Below are 22,660 nucleotides of genomic sequence, written 5' to 3' on the forward strand. Positions count from 1 at the left end.
CGCAAAACTACTAGATCCTTTCTATTTCAATTGTGGCCTCGGAAAATATGTGAAACTTACTTCGGCCCCAATCACACCACCCTCTTACGGAGAAAACCCTCTCTTTCCTTTGGGAAAAGAAGTGAATGACCTTTTGTGCGTTGCCAATTTGTCATTCAGTCGTTTGATCATGTCGTTTGACAAGTGAAGATCGTAAGCCCTTCGAATGGCTAACAATATAATACACAGCAAAGTCCGTGAAACAATTCATTATGACAACGCTTCCACATCCAACAATTGAAAGATCTCGACCAGAGCAACTTTTCCCTCCTCTTTCAAAGGAGGTACGGTAAAACTACACATCGACAGCAGCGCTAGCAGGGGTACACTTAAAATAGAAAGCCTCTGTCTTTATTCGAGAAAGAAAGTTTTCAACCAAGTGTGAAGTTGGCCAGCCCATAAACAATTTCCATAATTTTCCAAATCATATCGTTATTTTATCGTTAGTTTACATTACTTTTACTTTACCAGTGTGGAGGACTCCTTACAATAATGGAGCACAAATGGCTGGTGAGATTGCAAACATTTACCCATGTTAGATTGAAAACAATCTATTTTCAACAACTTTGCTGTTGTTCCATTTTTTCGTATCTTTATTCACGAAATTAATCAATCGTCACGGACTTTTGGTATACCCTGTATAAATATAATGAACAGTGACTTACTTTCTAATTTCCTTTAATTTTTTACTACCACCACAGATTAGGTGTTGTGTTTCTATTTAAAAACAATTAATGTTTCTGGTTAGAATATTCATAGGTGATGATAAATTGTGTGTTTTAGCAATGAACCTTCTAAGTTTTGTAAGACAAAAGTAATAGAGAGCATATAAAACAAAATAATATTCTCTATTTTTTTGAAAAAAATATGGACATCTTTGGGTCCAACTTCCGTTTAAAACCAGTCGGAACAGGAACCAAAACGAAAGAACTCTTCCGATTAAATCAGGACATCTAGTATCCCTAATTACAGTGCTGTAATATGTTTATTCTACTTAATAATATTACGTAATGTGCATTAATTGTTGCTTTACTTCAAGTATCGTGTGCTCACATGCATCAGTGTGTGTGTGTTTGTATTTGCGACTGCGCTTGACTGTTGGTCTTTTGCCTGACCTCCTTGCAAAAACTCTTCCATCGTTCCTGGTTGTTGATATGATTTTTTAATACAGGGACGCCCATAGAATTTTTTTTTCGAAGAGAGCGAAAGATCAATTCCAGGGGAGTAAAACGTTGACATACAGGTGCAGCCGAGAATATACACAAAACATACGTTGATGCACGTGTGCACATAATACACGATGATTATATATATATATATTCATATTCTCATGAAAGTAAATATATACGAAGTGTGTTCAGAAAGTATCGAACCTTATTTTTCCCGCGTAAATCAATGAAGCGCGGACACTGATGCGCAGTCGTGAATTTTTCCTACCCACGAAAAGCGTCAGTCGCTGATAGTCGGCCAACCAGTGAAGACGTGTAGTGAACGTTCGTCAGATTTCACTTTTCTGTAAAATGACAGAAAAATTTGAGCAGCGATGTTGCATCAAATTTTGCCAAAAGCTTAGTGATACCCAAGCGGAAACCACTCAATTGAATTGGTACATTCAATTTTGAACGAGAATTTGGGCATGAGGAGAGTGTCCGCGAAATTGGATTTAGGCTTTCGTCGCCAAACACAACATTCGTGTGTGTCGTCAGGCTCCCTACTCACCTGACATGGCTCCGAGTGAGTTTTGGTTATTTCACAAGCTGAAAATGCTACAGAAAGAGACCCGATTTGAGTCAAGAGAAGGCATGCGGAATGTGACAACATGATTACTCACCGTTCCAAAAAACTACGTTCCAGAAGTGTTTCCAACAATGAAGGAAAGCGCTGGGAGAAGTGTGTGTATTACCAAGGAGTCTACTTTGAAGGGGATTAGTGTTTCGGATTTCCAAAACAACAAAATGTATTTTTGCTAACCAAAAAGTTGGAAAACACGTTTCTGAACACATTGTATTTTCTACTATAGTATACAATATAAATATATTAAAGTCATTTTGAGACGTTTCTACATTTACACTATGTAAAGTATTATTTGATAGATGTTGAAATGGAACTTCGAAGCATTGTGTCATAAAGATCATTCAAGCATAGAGTTATACTAAATACGACAAATGTACTATTATTTTGGACATTAGAGCATATTTATCAGGAAATGATGGAAACTGTAGAACTTTCGCAGGCATGTGTTGTTTATAAGTGTAATGACCCTTCATTTCAATCTTTCTTAGCTCTTATTTGTAATCAATTTTGTAACAATATAATTTGTACACTACTATAACATATTGTTCTTATAATATTTTCTATTGGTATGGAAATTTTCAATGATTCTTTATATTTAATTGCATATTCAAGTTAATATACTGTAGTATGAGGCAAGAGAAAATATATTAGTTTAAATTAAATAATGACTAAATCTCTTTTCTTCTCAGGTTCTTAAAATGCAATTGAAGTTCCTCTACCTAATATTACTATGTGCTCTAACTGAAATAGAAGCTGACATTTTGAACTTAGACATAGGATTGCAACAGTTGATCAAAGAAAAGAATATTTCTTCTACACCAACGAAAAGTTTGTCTCGGAAGAAGAGATATCTCACTTATCCAAAAGGAAGTACAGTTAAGGTAAACTTTAAATTACGGGTTCGTTTAGATACCAATTTAGACATTAGATCAGTAGATAGTTTCTTATTTAATTATAAACACAATAGTACTAGTATTACTGATGGCTCTGTAGTGAAAACAATATTTTCTGATGTTTTAGCATAAATATTTTTAAATATCGATAGAACGTCATTTTTATTATGATAAAATAAGGTGAATCAGATTCAGACGCTGTATCGTTGAAGGCAGGATTAAGTGAAACGTAAGACAATGTTCAATTAACAAATTAAGACATTTTTGTCCTCCTCTGCATTTTTAAAGTTTAGCGTCCCGTTTCAGCATCGATGCAATATGGGACGTGGACGATGCAAGAGAAATTCGAACACCGTAATGCGTTAGAATTTTTTAATACTCTCCCACGGGGAATCGAACCCGGAACCACATGCACCAAATTGGCACACGCTAACCACTTGACCAGCGGTGAGGACTGTTATGTGGTATTGTTGGTGAAGATGAAATAGGAAATGTGTTAATATTGTTATTGTTTGAACAAGAAAATAAGATAGTGAAAAATGTCTGGGAATGTATTCCTATTTGCAACAGTGTTAGGGATTTGTATTTTGCTTTTAATGATGCAGTGGCACCAGTAATTTTCCTTCTAAACGGAGATGATTAATGCTTCTTTGTTACTGCAATATCAAATTATATGAGAGAACCAAATTTAAGTACGCTCCATGAAAGGGTTGATTCCGACACTGCTACTGCAATATAATATACTCTGCTTAAGGCTGTCAAATCAGTACGTTCTGATTTGACAGTCATACTCTTAGAAAACGTTTTTCCATGTTTCAGAAAGCGTTATAGCACGTCAGAAAACGTCTTGCAATAACCTCTTTACCATACTGGATATACATTAATATATTTTTATCAATGCAGATCAGAAAAAATGACAAGTTCAAGAAGTTTATGATTTATTCTAAGAGACTAATTAAAATTAAATTACTGTTTGAAATAGCTACTAAGTAAAACAAGTTTTGTCAGCTAAGATGGAATATAAAAATTGAAACTTTAACTTTTTCCATAGACATCAACAAAGAACATCAGCTTCTGTAATTAACTGGAACAGACTCATTTAATTTCGAGAGGAATTCAAATAATATTAGTAGCAGATCGCCTCCTGAGTGATGAATGTAGACTCATTTTTACATCCAAACAGAATAAGAAATGTAATATTAATGTATACATATTTGTAATGCAATGAAAAAAAACCTTAGGTATGCTAAATAACTGAACTTTGAAGAAAAAGTTAGCCTTGGGAAGGTAGTTGCCCCTACCCTTTCCCTGGATTGGCCACTGAAGCGCACTGGTCAGAATCCTTCAGTTTATCCAGTATTTGTGGTTTTGTACGGTACACATTCTCCGCTCTTTTTCACAAGAAATTTCAAGGATTACCTCAGAGCTATTTGCTAGTCATTCATCTGTACCAGGGCGAACTAGCTAAATTCCGGATTTTTAAAAAGCCACTCGTAGGTACCAGGCTGGTAGCCAGCCCAAAATTTTAGGGGGGGGTCCGGCTGAAGATAGGGGGGCCCGATCCAACCATATTATAGTTCACCACCATATTATAGTTCATTTGCAAGCCTACCGTAAAATTTTTAGAGAAGGCCAGCAAAAATTTAGGGGGGGGCGGCCCTCCTAGACCCTCCCTGGATACGGGCTTGGTAGGTACTAACTGAAAATGAGGAGAAGCATCAATGAAAACGAGATTGTTGATGTTCTAGGTGAACGTAATTGACCAAATATATTCTTGTAATAATATGCTTTAAAAAGTCCCTCGACGATGGTCAAGTGAGCGAAGAATGTTATTTTAATATAAATAGAATTTATCCTCCTTACTCCTGAGCGATTTCAAAGCCAAGCAGTACGGGTAATTCTTACGACTCAAAGAAAACTTATTCTTTGTTTCATGAAAATCAGAAATTGTTTAAAGAAATTTAACCTAAAACACTTACTAAAAGTTGGAATTTAATTTACCACTTACCTAATTCACTGATTTTAATTTAACAATAAACTTGACCCCAAATCCTCAAACTGCATGCATTTTAATGAAAGTAGGATAATTTTGAGCACAATTTTAATTAGAAAATAAACATTTACAATGGTCAAATGAATTCAGTTCCGCTTTTTCTTTTCTTTTTCTTGTTAATAATATTATTCTTTTTAATCGATTACAAATTAAAGCAATTAAAATTATTGGGAATATTCACAGAAAGTTTTGCCATATATAATCAAAATCAAATAGTTAATACTGAAGACACTGCGAAAATTAGTTCGGTACCAGATTATATATATTTAAGAAAAGTTCCGATTTGATATGGTGTTGCTACTTTTTACTCCAATCAAATGAGTTTTAAACTAAACATTATGCTATTTTCAAATCTTAAACAAAGAACATGCCCAATTTTAATATAACACACATAACATTTACAGAAATTATTGTGGAAGAGACAGAAAAACAAGCGCATATCATTAAATAGTAGGTGCTCATTTTCGCTAATTTCAATAATTATACACATTTCAATTCACATCAGATCTCAACTTACAAAGATCATTTTATGATGTGCTGATATACTAGTAATGCCTGGCACATTACCTTTAAATATTTTCCTCAAGCTCAGATGAATTCCCTGCGATGCACAGTGGGTCAGAAGACCTAGAAAGTCGCTCATAACCTAATTTTTCAAAGTGACTGTTTTGTGATAAATAATACTGACATAGTTTGAGAAAACCCCAATGCTTAAAATGCAGTATGAATTTTCCCTGTAGGTTTACAGATGCCCTGTCTGCATGCATTTAAAGTGAAGCTTGTCTGACTGATTTTCATAAGTAAAATCATAGGTCATATTCAATAGCTAATAAAAACAAAATGACAAAAGGAATTCAGTCGAGAATTGGATATAGTATCAGTATGGGTTATTACTGAGTGTTGCAATTATCATTACATACATTAATAATGCACATTGCGAACGTGCAGAATGAATACTAGGTGATGTAAAGGAAACTGTGCAAGTTCTTGTAATTAAGATCAGTAGTTACAATATTTGCCTTTCAAAAAATATACCACGATGTACACCTGAAATACAAGCATTGCTGAAGTCTACAATATATAAGGTGTAACATGCGAAAACTATAGCTGCCCATGTGTGCCCCTATACAAATGGCACTGAAAAATGTATCATGTGGTAATGGATGTTAAAATGACTGTTTTTGCAAGAAGTCAACAACAGTAGTAGAGACAAGTCTTACACGTTTACAAACGGAATGATGATGACAAATATATATATATATATATATATATATATATATATATATATATATATATATATATATATATATATATATATATATATATATATATATATATATAACGTGATGGTAATGCACTGTTTAAAAATAATATGACTTGTAACTTCGGAATTAATTTTGTTTCTCATCTTTAGAGATGTAAACATGGAATATAATCCAACATATTGAGACCTGTTCAACAAATTCTTTGAGAAAGCCAGTCATTCTCAGTCTGCTAAGACAAAGTACCTTGAAAGTTGTGTGATCGAAGTACTGGTCATAGGAGAAGAGGATAAAGAAATTAAGAACAATATCACTATGCAACACTCATTTTGTCCTTGTCTTATAATAGTGATTTCCTGTATTGTTACCTTGAAAGTGACTAGAAAAGATGTATTTTTTTCCCATGAAACTTCGCTTATGTAAGTAATAGCATCGAAAATATGGAATCTGTCCTATATTAATGAATTTATATGAGCGTCTTAAAACGTTTGATGCATTAAGTTGCATTTAAAGTTGATTGAAGAATCTGCCAACACTGAGAGATTCGCGATATAATCAACATGCATCGGGCAGAGTGTTTTAAGGCTATTTGTAAGGATTTAAAAGTATGTGTGTATATATACAGGGTGCTCCAAAAGTAGGTATACATCCCGGCATTGATCAAGTATAACATTCTAATTTATGGGTGTATTTGCTTCACCTAATTTATGGGTGTATTCTTCCGAACTTAAGACGTAAGTAAAAACACATTAAGAACAAATAATAAGGAAACTAAGTCTACCTGATGGATAACAATAAGAAATTATATAAAATGCAACGAGCTAATCAGTATGGTTCTATAAACATACTTTTGAGCCACCCTGTATATTTATAACGCTAGAATATCCTATTATACTATAATTATGTCACAGCATGCCTTTCTTATTAAACATTGCAGATATGAACTACTAATAGACAGCTATACCATCCTAACCAAACAGATTTGAATGATCTTATTCGAGGTCTGAGTAAAAATGGTGGGTAAAATAGTGGAACATAATTGATAAATCAGTAAACGCAACAGCTCAAAGGAGACGGCACGAACAGTTTTTCAAATTTTTTTGTATGAAAGCTGGATTGTGCTTATAAGTGTTTATGCTTTACAGATATCCTGCATTCTGAATGAATGGCGTTTCTTTATAGAGAGTTCGTCTAGAAGTCTCAAGGTTGTGCATCTGCACAATGGAAATAAGCACCTGCCTATTCCTATGACTGATTCTGTCTCTATGAAGGAAGACTTTAACAGCTTCAAGACCTTATTGGACAATTTAGAATATACAAAATATGGATTGCAAGTAATAGGGGACTTCAAAATTATTACGTTACTTATGGGTTTGCAGAGCAGTTTCACTAAATTTCCGTCTTATCTGTGTTTGTGAGAAAGTGGTGACACCGAGTCTCACTACCGGAGGAAGTACTGGCCACAACGGGAGGAATACACTGTTAGGACACATAACCTAAAATCCAAGCCACTTGTTGACCCTAAAATGGTATTGTTACCACTTCTACACATTAAACTAGGCATTATCAAGCAATCTGTGAAAGATTTGGATAGAGATTCTGACATATTCAAGCTTTCACAAGGCATGTTTCTGCAGATATCTCGTGTTAAGATGGAGGCTGGAGTGTACAAGTGATGATGATGATCCAGTCCACTGAGTTCTCCACGTTGCTAACTGAGATTGAAAATGCTTGGAGCAGTTGTGTGGCAATCGTTCAGTGTTTCTTATGATATTACAGATCTGACATTTATTTGGAACTTATGAACATGGTGACAAACTATGGCGAAACGGGTTGTAGAATGTCACTTAAGTTACATGTTCTTGGCTCTCATCTGGACAGTTTTAAGGAATATATGGGTACAGAGGAGCACAGTGAGCGCTTTCACCAAGATATTATGATTTTCGAACGCGATTATTAAGGACAATATAAAGAATATGATGAGAAATTACATCTAGGAGATAATTCATGAAAATGATGATACGCATCAACAAAAATGTAGGAAAAAGCACTGATTTGTAAGGTATACACAGGTACACATGGATATATATCATGGTCGCACGAAGGGGCAGAGAGGGGCCCGGGAATTAATGTATATTTAATATAGGAAACATGTATATTAAATACCAAAAATATCAGACGTAATATAGCAACCATAGAGATGGCCCCCCTAAAAAATTTCTTCGGGCGCTCCTGATATCTATGTACCCAAGTTATGTATTTAAGTAGCCTACTCTTTTGATGTTATAATAGTTGTATTGAGGAACTTACTACCAAACTCCTTTAATTAATTTAAATGCAAAGTCTAATATATTTCATAGCGTTATTTGTTTTTGCAAACAAATCGATGTTAAACTTACAAAAGCGAAGTCTCATGAGAACTATGGACATTTTCGTAGATGTTCAATGAATATGACTAAGGAATCAACAATAGCAACCGAAGGACAAAAGTTTTTTTTTTTTTTAAGTGTTGCATAGTGTATTTTATCTACAATAAGGTTGTTCTGATCAGGGGCGGACTGGCAACCATAGGGCCCACCCTGCTTAACTGAAATAAGGGCCCACTGTATAAAAATGTAAAAAAAAAAAATGTACTAGACATTCTTCATATGTATTACATATAAAAGTCCTTCTTCGAACCCATAAATAGTATCCCATATATTCATACAAAAGTAAAACATTAATTACAAAAATCCTGAAGTAGGAACATTTTAATAGTAACTCATACAGTGTGTAATTGGCATTGTCATTTTTTATTGTAAACACACACAATGCCGGAATTGGTGCTTTCAGTTATTTATATAGTGCTATTGTTTTTTATGTAATGAATTTAAACCATTTATTTAAACAAATGAGTGCCATGTTTTAGAAAACCCAAAACATATACATGTGCAATAAGTAAAAACAACCTCAAGTCAACTTTGAAACATTAAATAATTAAAGCACTGGCAGAAATAATGTAAGTTTCTTTCCTCATATATCAGTTCTAATATCAAATTGGTTGAAATTTTCTACTGAATTGCATACTGTAACCTAATATAATATAATATAGTATTAAAAGGAATGCCAGAAATGTAATCAGTATTAATATCTTCATTATGCCCCAGTTACACTCACAATTTCAAATATCTACCTAATTCTTTGGAGCTAGATACAAGATCGTCAATCACTTTGTTGTAATCAAACGTATATGATCTTTCTATGTATAAAAGAATAAAGTCTTCCAACAAATCTTGTCCAAGCGATGAACGCAACCGATTTTTGATCACTTTCATAATCGAGAAAATTCTTTCACATGATACTTGGGTACACGATAGAGTTAGAACATACTTATACGCTTTATACAACGATGGATATAATGGACCATAAAATTTAATTCGTGAAGCAGGTGCAGTGCACAAACTCGACACACTTTACACTGTCTTGCAGGTTTGCATTTCCATTCATCTTCCTCCTCATTCTCAGTTTCATTATCTTCCTCTTCTTCATTTTCCTCTTTTTCAGTACTATGAGCATATTGCTCGCTGCCATGATCATTTCTTAAAATATCGTGCTTTTTACATATTGGTGGATTATAGTCCTTATAATGACGAGCAAATTGGAGCAGATCCTCTTGAATTTGTTCTCTTTCCACTTTGCAATAATGTGGTAGAGTATTGAGAGCTGAATCAGGTAGTTCTTCTAAAGTACTTATCTCATGGAAACGGGTAGGATCCAGCCATGCAATGTCCTTCATGAGACTATCATTGCAGATAAACCGAGAATGTAATTGCTCAATTGCAGTATCGAAAATAACATTGAAAACGTTTATCTGAAACACTTTTGATGGAGAATCTAAAATTCTTGCCTCATCATGGGAAAGCTCGTCTGCTTGAAGAGTTGCTACTGGTATTCACTTTGCAAGGAGAGAAATTTCAACTACAACATCGTATCCTGCATCCTTCAATTGTCTTTTCAAGTCCTTTGCAAACTCCATAGCTTTAGTTTCAATAGAACAAAACACGTTCCGTTTTTAAGTCTGCTTGTAACGTACAAATCATTTTTGTAGCCGTTAGATAATCCAAACCAGATTTATGCAAATACTGCGAAGTAGGTGTACATAGGTGAAAAAGTTGGCTGAAAACAAAAGCCACAAGAATGTTTTCAAATTTACACCAGTTCTGAACCAAACACTTGGCTTTGAATGTGACTTCTGCTTGAAAATCACTCATACTTGCAACTGTCCTGCAGTACTCGAATGAGTCACATCACACTCATTTGTTTCTTGGGGCTTCACAGATTCAAATAGCCTACGTTGTTTTGGGTCAGATGCAGCTTTTTGTAAATCACATCTTCGTTTATGTTGTCGCTTTTTAGCACCACTTTTATATTATTTATTTACAGTAATCTTACAATCACTCCTACCATCCATACTGACATAACCACATCTGTCTTCCACGACAAACGACACGTAACTGGTGTTCCAATAATTGAATTGCTGCTATCGGATTTGCTCTTCGATGTAATATAGAAATAAAACACGAGCCGAGGGCAGCAACTTCATAGTAATTGTTTGAGGTTTGTATAAAACAATCGTTGATAGTGGTGACTAATTTCTTTTCGCTTTACCGCACTGAAAAAAAAAAAAAAAAAAAACAACAACAACGAAGCCTGATCCGATTTCTTTCTTCGAAGCTTGGTCTGAGGACAATGCAGTTCAAAAGCGTTCCGGCTCCACCTCCACTTTCCACAATAACGATATCTACAAAACTATTGTTTCTTTAAAACATCGCCACTCGCCGGCTTGTAAAAGGACCGGAGTAGGCAATGGTATCCAAATTCAATAACAGCCTGAAATCTACTGTGTTTCTTATATTTAAAAAAGTAGTAGTTAACGTGCTCGTTTTTAACAGCTGCTGTATCACAAACCCCGCAATGTTTTAGGGCCTGATTGTCTCATAGACGGAACCTTTTCAAGTCGATAAACGTGAAGAAGAATAAGGTCTGTTCATGAAAGTTTAACTTTACGTCTTTTTTATGCAAAACACAAGTTTGCGGGAGTTACCCTGCCATATTTTTCATGCTGGTAGGTTTAATTGAGCACATCTTTTTAAAATTGATGGAGGGGCCCACCTGTTTGGGGGGCCCACCCTGCATTTGCAGGGTAGCAGGGTGGGCCAGTCCGCCCCTGGTTATGATCAAACCTTCTTCTATGAAATGTTACGTTTGCAGTGCTTCACCAACCCAAATGAACGATATTGATGAAGTTAGGAAGGAAGCACATTAATATTGATACCTTAAAGCAGCCCTGGCCACGGCGAGCAGATAGTGGAAACTAGGGATGGCCAGATCCGGATATCCGGACACTGGATCCGGATCCGAAAAACCGGATCTTGGATCCGGATCCGAAAATCCGGATCTTGGATCCGGATCCGAAAATCCGGATCTTGGATCCGGATCCGAAAAAACGGATCTTGGATCCGGATCCGAAAAACCGGATCTTGGATCCGGATCCGAAATTTCGGATCTTGGATCCGGATTCGAAACTCCGTGTCAGAAAATTCAGGTGTTCCGAATCAGCAAAATTTTCGAAATTATTGACAAAGTGATTTTCATTCCTATGCTTAAAATAAGATTTTAAGACACTTTTGGTATCTGATCGTGTGACAGCCTTGCGTTCCCTTCATTCTGTTGATATTTGGTTTTCGTGCCTTAATATGTCACAATTACTCCAAATTTGATTGAGTAAAACTGTCGAGTTAGGTGAGAGCAATCTCATTGTCAGATTAGATTCTAGTGGAAATACTTGACCGAAAAGGTAGTAAATCTTTTTTAAAGCTGTCGTCCTGGTGGAAATTTGTCCTTTGTTTTCTGTAACACTAGTCAAATGCTGGGATGAAACCTTAGTCTCAAGCCCAAGCTTCTTCATTAGACTCTGGCTGCTTACTTTTCTAATTCTTTCTGAGTTATTGTGGTCACTGAATGAGGCCATTTCCTAGTCGTGATGGGCTAGGCCATTGCTAATAGAACAGCCCATAAAATATAGATCAAATCAAATTAAGGAGCAACTCCCTTTTCTTGCTCTTGATGAGCATTTTTTTCTTTCTTTAAAAATACGTTTCTCTGTGACCGTACCACTCCAGTTAGAATTAAGAATTGTAGTAGAGATGGAGTTCTAAATGGCAATTAATGTATCAAAATCAATGTATTAATGTACTGTATGTGTATACAAAATACCATATTTAGCCTCGAGCAGTAACACGTATCTTTGTAATTAGTAATCCACTACTATTAACCAGTAGCGGCTCGTAGTCTGTACAAGCACCGGTTGCAATGTTGCAATATCAAAGGTATGTAGGTACGCGGAAGTGTTCCCCTCCCCCAGCATTCTTGAGTCCTATCCAAGAAATATTCAGGAAATATGAAGAGGAAAGTCTTTTAAGCTCTATTTGTATATTATTGATTAAATTATTTCTCTAATATTAATTTAATATATAAGCTATTTTCTTTTTTTCAAACAACCACTATCAATGTACGTTTATACACTATTTATATACAAAACCTCTACACTCATGTTATTAAACACGAGATAAATCGAATATATAGTATGTGCTGTAAGCCATGAATGATGGCGTTAATCCGAAAAGAAGAAAAGAAGCAAGAAACTTGCATGCACGCAGCTAAACAAAATTATTTAATTATATAAACTATGCATTATTTTAGAATGGAAGGTCTTTCTTCGATCTTTCGGGCTTCAAATTTTTCTATGACTTTATTGAAATCTGAAATGCTGCTCGCCAAGTTTCTCTGAATAGAAAGCATCGCTACCGCAAATATTTTCCGCTTTATTTTCTTTAGGGTCCAGAAACACCTGTCTCCTCCGACAATATGCATTTTGTTAGCATTTCTTTGTATAAATATACGGAACAAAAAGTCAATTTTCAGGAACCACGTTTTTTTTTTTTTTTTGTCTGTAAAGAAGCATGAAATCTAAGATGTTTTCCTTTGAAAATAAAAAAAAAAAATAGTTTAACATTCCAGGAAATTAGGCTAAAGAAGACAGATGAGTATTGGAAGTGAATCATTTGATATTAATTTATGCTCTCCGCCGGAAATCGAACACGTAATAATGTGCACGAAGGACACAGAGCTAGGAGTTAGACCCGTAGTAAGACATTTTCTTCTTGGAGACTCGATTGACCCCCCCTTCCCCCCAGAATAGGATTCTTTTAAAAATAAATCTTATCCCAACAATTTTCACCTTTGTATTATAAATGTTAAATAAAATCTATTGACTTCGAACGACCGCCCCCCAAACTCTCAGCCTGGATCCGTCCCTGCTACCACCAGACTTATATTTGTTCTTTGCGAGTTTATGTTTTGTGAATAACTTCTTTCTTCCACGCGTCTGTATCTTCCTCACCCTATTAACTGAGTCAAGCGCTGCTAAGCGGAGGAATTCGTAACTATTACAGAAGCTGACCAGTTGCGGAAAAAAATGCAACCGTAAGGGACCAATACGGGAAGATAGGAGCGTTGCAAGAATAAATCCACTTCCCCACGTTAAGAGATAGGAGCTCGCTGCCATATGCTCAATGTTACTGCTTCCAGTGGCAATGTTCGCTGCCACTGGAAAGGTAAATCTCTCTCTTTCTTTCCGTTTTTTAATTGACTTTTTTCAGAAATGCATCAATACTGTTTTGCGCTCAAGAGCAAAGGTTTATTTTTTTACTGATACACTACTTTAACACTTAAAAATATTTTTAGTATTTAAAAAAATATCCGGTTGCACAACCATGCAACATATAGTACCAGCCGCCACTGCTATTAACTCTGCATAGGTTGTATAAGGAGCTATATCATTCATGTAAACACATAGGCGGATGCAGGGGGAGGGCGAAAAGTCGTTCGCCCCTACCCAGCGCCACCATTAACAGTGTACTTTAGTAGTAATTTGTGGCAATTTCAGATCATCTAAGTAATTTTTCACTGCTAGCATCCCCAACCGCCCCCTAAGAATCCATCCGCCCCCTCCAAGAGTCCGTTCTGGATTCGCCCCTGCGCAAACATAATTTTATACAACTCATTCAAGAGTACAGTTTGGTAGCTTTTTAAAATTTTTATCTTAAAGGATTGTCATTTCTCGCGGCTACTTATGCAATTTTGTCCACAGGCATACATGCAATTTCCAGTCATTACGCAAATACATTTATATACTTAATAGACCTCAGCTAGTTGGGGGCTTCGCCACTAGACCCCCGTTACTAGCGCCTCGCACCACAAAAGCCTCTAATCATAATCAATTTAAAAAGAAATATCTGGGGATTTGCCCTTAGACCCTCTGATATCTCATTTGATCGGCCTATGACCTCGTACCTCGTAAACCTACAACCATACCGAATCTCAGTTCAAATATCAAATTGTATGTAATAACATTCCGGTATCCCGAGACATACCGAATTTCAGTGCAAGTACATGGGGGCTTTCCCCCCAGCCCACACATTTGCTCGGTCTACGGCCTCGCACATCATACGCCTGCAAACATAACGGATTTTTAAGGGGCCGCTGTGGCTCAGTGGTAGATGTGAGGTGCCAGGTAGCCAGAGCCGAAACAACTGTTACCTACAACACCAACACAAAATACTAAAAAAAAAAAAAAATGATAAAGGAGAGTGACTGGGAATATTCAAAATAACTGCAATATTTGCATAGAATGCAAATACAAACTATGTGAAACTGATTTCTTCCCTCTTGGAGATAAGGTTCTCTCCTGTAAGGGCCGCCACTCCCTTATGAAGTCGGTAGAGCAATATTATTTATTCTTGTGGAACAGCAGATCTCAGGGCCTTCTGCATAACAGCCATGCTCCAAGATGCTACAATAGTGAGTCAGTTTACAATTTAAAATAAGGTTAAAAGAAAAAAAAACAAAAAATTTTAAAATTTTACAGGTAGCAGCCTGTATTTGAACTCACTATCTCATAGCTGTTATTTGGTTCCTTGGGCAGAATACTCTCTCTGAGCCCCATACAGAGAGGTGGTCAAACATACCAAAACAAGGGGAAAATGCCTCCTTGAATCACACTCTTGAAACAAACATATCATTAGCACAGGTACTCACCCTACAGCAAATTGAATAGACATTGGTTCTGGTAAGAGCTGGCAGTTTTATTTCCCACATAGTAATCAGGAACATAGATATGGTAGATGTGAAGAGATCCACACTTCAATACACTAAATACTTATCACCTTTTCGTAGTGCACTACCACACACACACTTTATTATATATTGATATGCTTGATATATTTTTAGCACACTATTTCATCATTAGAAAATAAAATAAAAGTAGAGGGAGGATGAAAACTTGAAGTTACAAAGGTCTGTCTGACCTTAAAATAAAAAAAAAATATGTAGATATATCACTTTCTTTTATCCCCTCATATTCATGAGTTTCTAGTCTCTAACAGTTTTTAGAGGAGAGATGTATTTCACTGAAAACATATTTCACTATTTGTGAAAAAAAAAACACAGATTGAAGAAACAATAAAACAAAATTAATATGCTGATTCACTGTTCAGATATTCACTCGACGTACACAAGTTCTAAGTGGAATGTCACAGTGTCCTCCTAGATTCTCATTCCACTGCGAAATACAATGTTCGGTATGAGATATGGTAAACAGGAATATAAATGTTTTATGAAGGAACTTTTAGTAGCTCCTATAAACAAGCAAAATAATTGCATTAAGCCTTGTTCTAAATGTCCAAGGACAGGCACGGCTTAAAGGCGTTACCGGCCTATGTTTACTATCTCTACTTGAGATAGCTTAAGTTATGTATTTCTCCCATATTGGAAGAACTGGGTTTTCCCATACTAAAAATGGGATGTTCAATGAGATTCAAACTACGTGGTCTCTATTGAGTGTCCGTAGCACTCAGAGAATGAACAATTATTAACTGAAGATTAAAGTTAGCTCTCCATGGTCACTATATGTAATGTTCACCACTGAGACGTATTTAACTACAGATATGTGCATATCTTACACATTCTGTAAAAGGATTATAACTTCATATAGAAAACGGAGTTCTACACACTCGCGTATACAGTTGTTCACAGGACCATCCAGGGGAACCGGAAACACTTTGTTCTCACCTTGTCCCGGGTATCAAAACTCACTGTAAGAGAAGTCAGGTGACTTCCTTCTCAACGAAAAACTATATCTTGTCACCGCTCGATTCTAACTTGAACTACCACGTTCTCTCATGAAAACGAGTATATGTCTTTACCTAAAACAAGGAAACGAAGAAACTCGCTTCCGCAAGAAACCTATGACAAAGGTTTCTCTGCCTTGCGGCGATATTGCGGGTGGTCCGTCCTCCCAACACACATTTTCAGCTACCATCCGTACCCAATTCACCCTTTCTTTGCTGACACGTGCTGCCCCTACTTCAAGGACGGTCAACACGGAAGCTTTTGCTCCCAGCAGAAACTGTGAGAGTTTTAACACAACTTTTGTTATTTTTCACTTGTTACACATGAATTAAATAGAGAAACATATGTTATTATACATCAAAATAAAGGAAAATATACAAAGAATACATATTTATACAATTTATGAACTGTCATCTCTCTCAGAAACAGCAGTACACCCAATTCCTGTGGCTGTCTTTCAAAACTGTCTGCTACTAATGCAGCCATGTTTGCTTGGAGAGAGATTGAGGAAACATCTTTGTAAATTATTTATTTTTCGCAAATACAAGATCCAAGTGTCTTGTTCGATAATGGACACACGCTGATAAAATAAATCAGAATTTTGTGCGGTATTTCCAAGAACGTGTTTAGCTTAGTACGTAAATATTAATATTAAACACAGAAAATAAGTCAAATCAGAGTATACATTTTCAAATTGGTGTTGCATTTCGGGAACTAACTAAAGGCTCGCTAGCCAGGTTTACTGGTCTCTGGTGAGCAAGGGGGAGGAAATGACGCTTGGGCTACACTGCATTGGAAATCACACGTATAGAAAACTAAAATTTCGCATGTAGAAGCGAAAAAGTTTATGGCATTTGAAACAATACAAACTCTGTGTTTCAACACACTGTATCAAACTCAGTGTAGTTTCACCAAGGAAGTCCGTAGGCTACTTCCGGTATATAACGATGCTTATTTAGTTCCTATTCTGGTGATTTCTTTCCTGGTGAGTCGTGAGAGACCTCACATCATGTAGTCTAGGCGACAGCAAGTCGGGAAAGAAAAAAAAACTTCTCTCAGCGTTCGCTCTCTTCCAGCGTTCTGAAATTCATATATGATTCCTATAGAATCTGCTCATTTCCTATTTAATTAATCCTCCATATATGCTTTTTAATATCATCTCTTCCATCATCCCCTGTAAACTATACATTATGCAACGACGCAGTAATTATATGCAACCCATTAATACACTATATAATGCCTATAAATGAAATAAACACAAATGAAATACATACAATATAATACAATATTGTATTAATATTTACGTACTATGCTGGGTGTTTTACACTTCATTACTAATAATATTAAAATAATATGCACAGAATATGCTAATGTTAAGCGATTAATTATACCACAAAAGTATCATATTTACATATACATATGCAAATGTGCCCCTCATCTGCATTCCGATATGAAGATGATGGAGAAGGACATCGGCCTTCTACAGTAATTTCCCCCCTATGATTCTAGGTGCTGTACTTTCTAGTACAGGACGTAGATCATACGGAGGGCACATTTCCGTTCCTGAAATATTATTTCACAAGACATCCAAGGTTAAAAAAAAAATCAAAGTTAAGCAACACAATAACCATAATACATGAAATATCAATATACAAAGCTAAATAATGAGAATTCAGTGTTCCCTACATTACATAAACATAAATGACATCGGTTCCCAATACATACACTAATACACTTATACACTAGTTCACTGAAATATACACTAACACTAACACTATATACACAGGTTGTCAAATCCGGTTAAGTGATGCTTTTATGTGTGATCTGTGTCATCTCTATTGACCAGTACCACTGTGATCCTTCTCTTCTCTAGAAACATATGGTTTCAATAGAAAGGCATTTCTTGTCATCTTGACTTCTTTAGTCGCTGGATCTCCTAGTGTGTACATGTTACGACCAGTGGCGGCGACAATCTGCCATGGTCCCGAGTACAAGAGTAAGAGCTTCTTCGACACACCTGCTAGAGCATCCGACTTGGGGAAAACTCTAGTTAGCACAAGATCACCCACATTGTACTCTATAGTACGGTGTGACTTGTCGAAGTTGCGTTTTCGTGCAGCAGCATTCCTTTTGTGGTTCTTTCTTGCAATTTCTACATAGTACTGCACGTCATGGCGCTGATCCACTTCTGGGATTTCAAACAGCCTGGCTATGTCTCTAGACATAGACTGCCCAAAGTGACACTCAAAGGCTGACACGCCAGTGGTCAGGTGTTTGGCCGAGTTTAAGCACTTCTCTATTTTTTCCAAGTATTTGGGCCACATTCTCTGGTTATCATGGCACAATTTACGTAGTAAACGTACTGTTGCCTTGACGGCTACCTCTGCCATTTCACCTTGCGGATAATATGGCGTCGACGTGATGTGCCTGATACCAAGATCTGCTAATTCTGTTTTCCAGCGGTTAGACTGGATAGGTGACCCTCTGTCTGTTAAGACTAGTTCCACACTAGGGTTAACTTTCAGATACTCCTTCAGTTTCCTTATGGCAGTGGTAGTGTTTGCCTTTCTACATGCGTACAAGCCAATTAGCTTGGAAAATGCATCATAAAATACCAATATGTAATGGACTCCCCCAATTCCCTTGGTTAGAGGCCCTAACCTGTCAGCGCAGACCAAGTAGCCTGGCTTCTCAACTACGACGGGATTCAGTGGTCCCGGACGATAACATTGGGGAGGGTTGCTTTTCTGGCATAATTCGCAGGAAGCGCAAAAACGCCTCACACTTGCCCTCATCTTTGGCCATACGAAAAATTCTGATAGAAGCGGAAGTAGTTTGCTAGCCGACATGTGCCCTCGATCTGAATGGTAATAATCGAGCAGTGGAACTACTAACACTTCTGGGATGCAAATTCGGACTCCTTCCCGGTCACGCTTGCATAAGCGCCCGTTCAAAACTTCAAAACGGTGACAAGCACCATTCACCTTTGGTGAGTCCGTCTTCTCTTCGACATCTTTCTTGATCTTGCCGTAGACAGGATCTGAAGACTGCATCTCCGGTAGTATGGCTATCATCTTCCTCAACTCACATGGGATTTCCGTCAGGATGGACATCAGCGACTCCTGGAGGATAGGCTTCCGTGCAACACTGAGGTCTTCTTCTGTGTGAGGAGGGTACCTAGAGTGATAATCACTCAGATTCTCATTGGACTTGACAAACTGAAATTCGAAATTGAAATTGGAGAGCAACATCGCCCACCGGGTGATGCGCTGGTTTGTAAGTCTACAATAGAGAATAAACTTAAGTGCAAGGTGGTCACTGCGTACTATGAATTTAGTACCAACTAAGTACTGTTTAAATTTCACAACCCCATCTATTAGTCCATAAAATTCCTTTTCCGTTATAGAATAATTTCGTTGCGCGGCATTGAACACACGTGATGTAAAAGCAATGACACGAATGTCATCATTGTCATCACGCTGGTACAATAGAGAAGAACACGCAATATCACACGCATCACAGTCAAGAATCAATTGCTTGTCAGGCAGGACGGTTTTCAGTACTACTTCCTCCTGGAAGATCTGCTTGATCCTGTCCATCGCTGCCTGATGTACTGGTTCCCATTTGAACCTAACATTCTTCTTTAGAAGTTGGAACAACGGATGAAGAACTTCAGAGTACTTCCTACTAAAACAACGATAGTACTGGCAGTAGCCAATGAAGGAACGCAGTTCCGTGGTGTCCTAAAATCTAACACCGCCTTCACTTTCGCCGGATCTTTGCCGATACCGGATTGCGAAAGATGGAAACCAAGTATGTTCAATGATTTTCTGGCAAAATTGCACTTTTTCAGCCTGAGAGTTAGGCCGCCCGCAGTGAGTAAACCCAACACTCTGTCGAGGTGTACTAAGTGATCATCGAAGCTCCTATCGGCTAGAATTAAATCATCAACATAAGCGCCACAGTACTCTCTAGCTTCTGATCCAATCAGCATATCTAATGCTCTTACGCAAGAAGCAAGGCTCTGTTTTGTCCCAAACGGTAGTTTTTGAAAAACATACGAAATGCCTTCATGTAGGAACCCAAGATATTTCTGGTCACTTTCTTTCACTTTAATCTGCAAAAACATCTCAGTTGCATCCACGCAACTGAACCAAGAGTTGTCGCAAATGTCTTGGAGAACAGATAGGGGTGGCATAGGTCTGTCGGAGAGATCCCCTGAAATTTTGGCCAGAGCTCTTCCATCAATACAAACTCGAATGCGTCCGTCACTCTTCGGCGTCACTACCAGAGGGTTTATATATGCTGTAGGCATCTTCTTAATCACACCCCAGGCCTCCCAACGCGAAATTTCATTCGATACCAAATTCCTGAATTTCTTTGGGTAAGGATACAATTTAGTTTTTATGGGACGTTCGTCCGTTACTCCAACCTCATGCTCGTAGTTAGCTATGCAACCTGGCTTGACATCAAAAAGCGCCTGGTGCTTTAAAAGAACAGCTTTCAAACTATCTCTTTGGGAGGCTGAGAGATCTGAGTAGTTCGCGACAAACTCCTCTATATCGGAATGGGAGGCACGTGTGTTCACTTTCAACCACTCTTCTGGTGGGAATACATGAACTGCCATTTCTTGGGCACTTGGGAATCTACCATCATCCAAGTTCGGGGCACGAGCTGCCCTTTCTCTGCAGGTCTTATGCTCATTCTGTGCGCTAACCCGTATGGCCTTCCGTCCTTCATCTGACGGGGAAAAATTACACTGAAAAGTATCTACTTCCTCAAATAAACTATATGGTTTCTCGCACTCACCATTCAATTCTAAACAACGAACTACTAAATCCTCAGTCTCACAATCTACTGATCTAAACTTGACTTCTACATCATGAGGATGTTTGAGATGTAGAAGGCCGGTGTCATAGTCTAACACGGCACGAGATTCTGTAAAGAAGTTGGAACCTAAAATCAAAGATCTGTTCAGACCTGAAATAATGATGCCTAGCGTATGAAATTCCTTCCCATGTATCTGAATGACTAACAGCGTCTGGCCTATGATCGTCGCTGATTTACTTCCGAAAGCAGACGTAACCCGTATATTCTTAGCACTCAAAAATGCGGGTGTGGGGTGGCTATTTGAGACGGAGTCCCAAATTTCTTTTGAAATGGCGGAGCAAGTAGCCCCTGTATCTAATAACGAATTAACTTCCTTTCCAAACAAAAGTACATTAATCTCTGGCAGTGAGATGACGTTATTACTGGGTAGTTCTTCATTACTTGAATCAAATAAATTCTTAAAAATGCCATTGGCCTCTTCATATACCGCCCTATCTAAATCGATGTGTTCTCCAGTCCTACTTAACAAAGTTATCTTATTTTCTAACATGCCTTCACTGAAATGCTTCTTTGCCTTAATTTCTAAACAAATTTTGCAATTTTCTTCTTCTTTTCCTTCTACATTTTCAAAAATTTCTTTAACTGCGGTTTCACATGAATTTTCATATAAGTGTATATTTTCTACGTTCTCTTCTAAATTTCGCACATACTTGGAATTTACATTTGTCAACTCAGATGTACTCGTATTCTCCATACCCATCTTACCGTTGTTCCAAGCACATGCGGACAATCCTCATTCTCTGGGAGCAGAAGAAGAGGATTGGTTAATCCTGGTAATGTTTTGGTTTTGGCTGGTAGAAGGGGGCGCCCGGTCATAACGTTCCAACAGCTGAATTTCCTCGTCCTCGTGACGGAAGGAATTTCCTTGTGGACGATCCGTGTTGCGCATTCCTCCCCTCCTACCGCGGGCTCCACGAACGTTGTTGTTGTGAGAGGAGTGGGAGTTCCCCCCACGTGACCAGCCAGACGACCCACTTCCGCTGCTCTGATGGCGAGGCGGGGATCGCTGGTGGTTGTTTTGATTCGTGTTTTGATGTCTCTGTCTCTGGTAAGGACGCTGGTTTTCTCTCGTTCTATTTTTCTTACGAGCAGTGTGCTTACCACTGTGGCCAGAGGGGTTATTGTCCTCATTTTCCACGCTCACTTGGAGCATGTTGACCCCTTTCCTCTGGTTGCTCTGATAAAACTGGTCGCGATTCGTCATCGACGACTGCAGTTCCTGTACTAGATTTAAAAGTTCTGCTATGGTCTTTGGGCGAGAAGAGACTATCGCCCTAAATAGCCAATTCGGGAAATGACGCGGAAGTACCTTCAGTAATGTAGCATCAGACATTCTAGGCTCTAATATACTGTTCTTGTGTAACAAATCCAGCAGATATTCTGCTGGGGATTTGTGTACACGATTGTCAAAGTGGGAGGTGAGAATAGTTGCCCTTAGGTTTGCCAGCCGCTCTTCACTAAGGTAACTCTGCTTGAAATTTTGCACAAAATCTTCATAT

At 37.5% G+C, this 22,660-nt stretch overlaps 1 protein-coding gene across 1 annotated transcript in view; it reads left to right on the forward strand.

The window, feature by feature from the left end:
• Positions 1 to 2,528: 2,528 nt before the first annotated feature.
• LOC145665723 (uncharacterized) overlaps positions 2,529 to 22,660 on the forward strand; it is a 50,316-nt gene continuing 30,184 nt past the window's right edge. Inside the window, exon 1 of the mRNA XM_081732868.1 lies at positions 2,529 to 2,714. Coding sequence (XP_081588994.1) covers positions 2,532 to 2,714 — 183 coding nt within the window. The 5' untranslated portion in view covers positions 2,529 to 2,531. The remainder of the gene's footprint in view (positions 2,715 to 22,660) is intronic.

Source organism: Thermobia domestica, chromosome 12 (assembly GCF_964235325.1).
Source record: "Thermobia domestica chromosome 12, izTheDome1.hap1.1, whole genome shotgun sequence".
NCBI classification, from domain to species: domain Eukaryota; kingdom Metazoa; phylum Arthropoda; class Insecta; order Zygentoma; family Lepismatidae; genus Thermobia; species Thermobia domestica.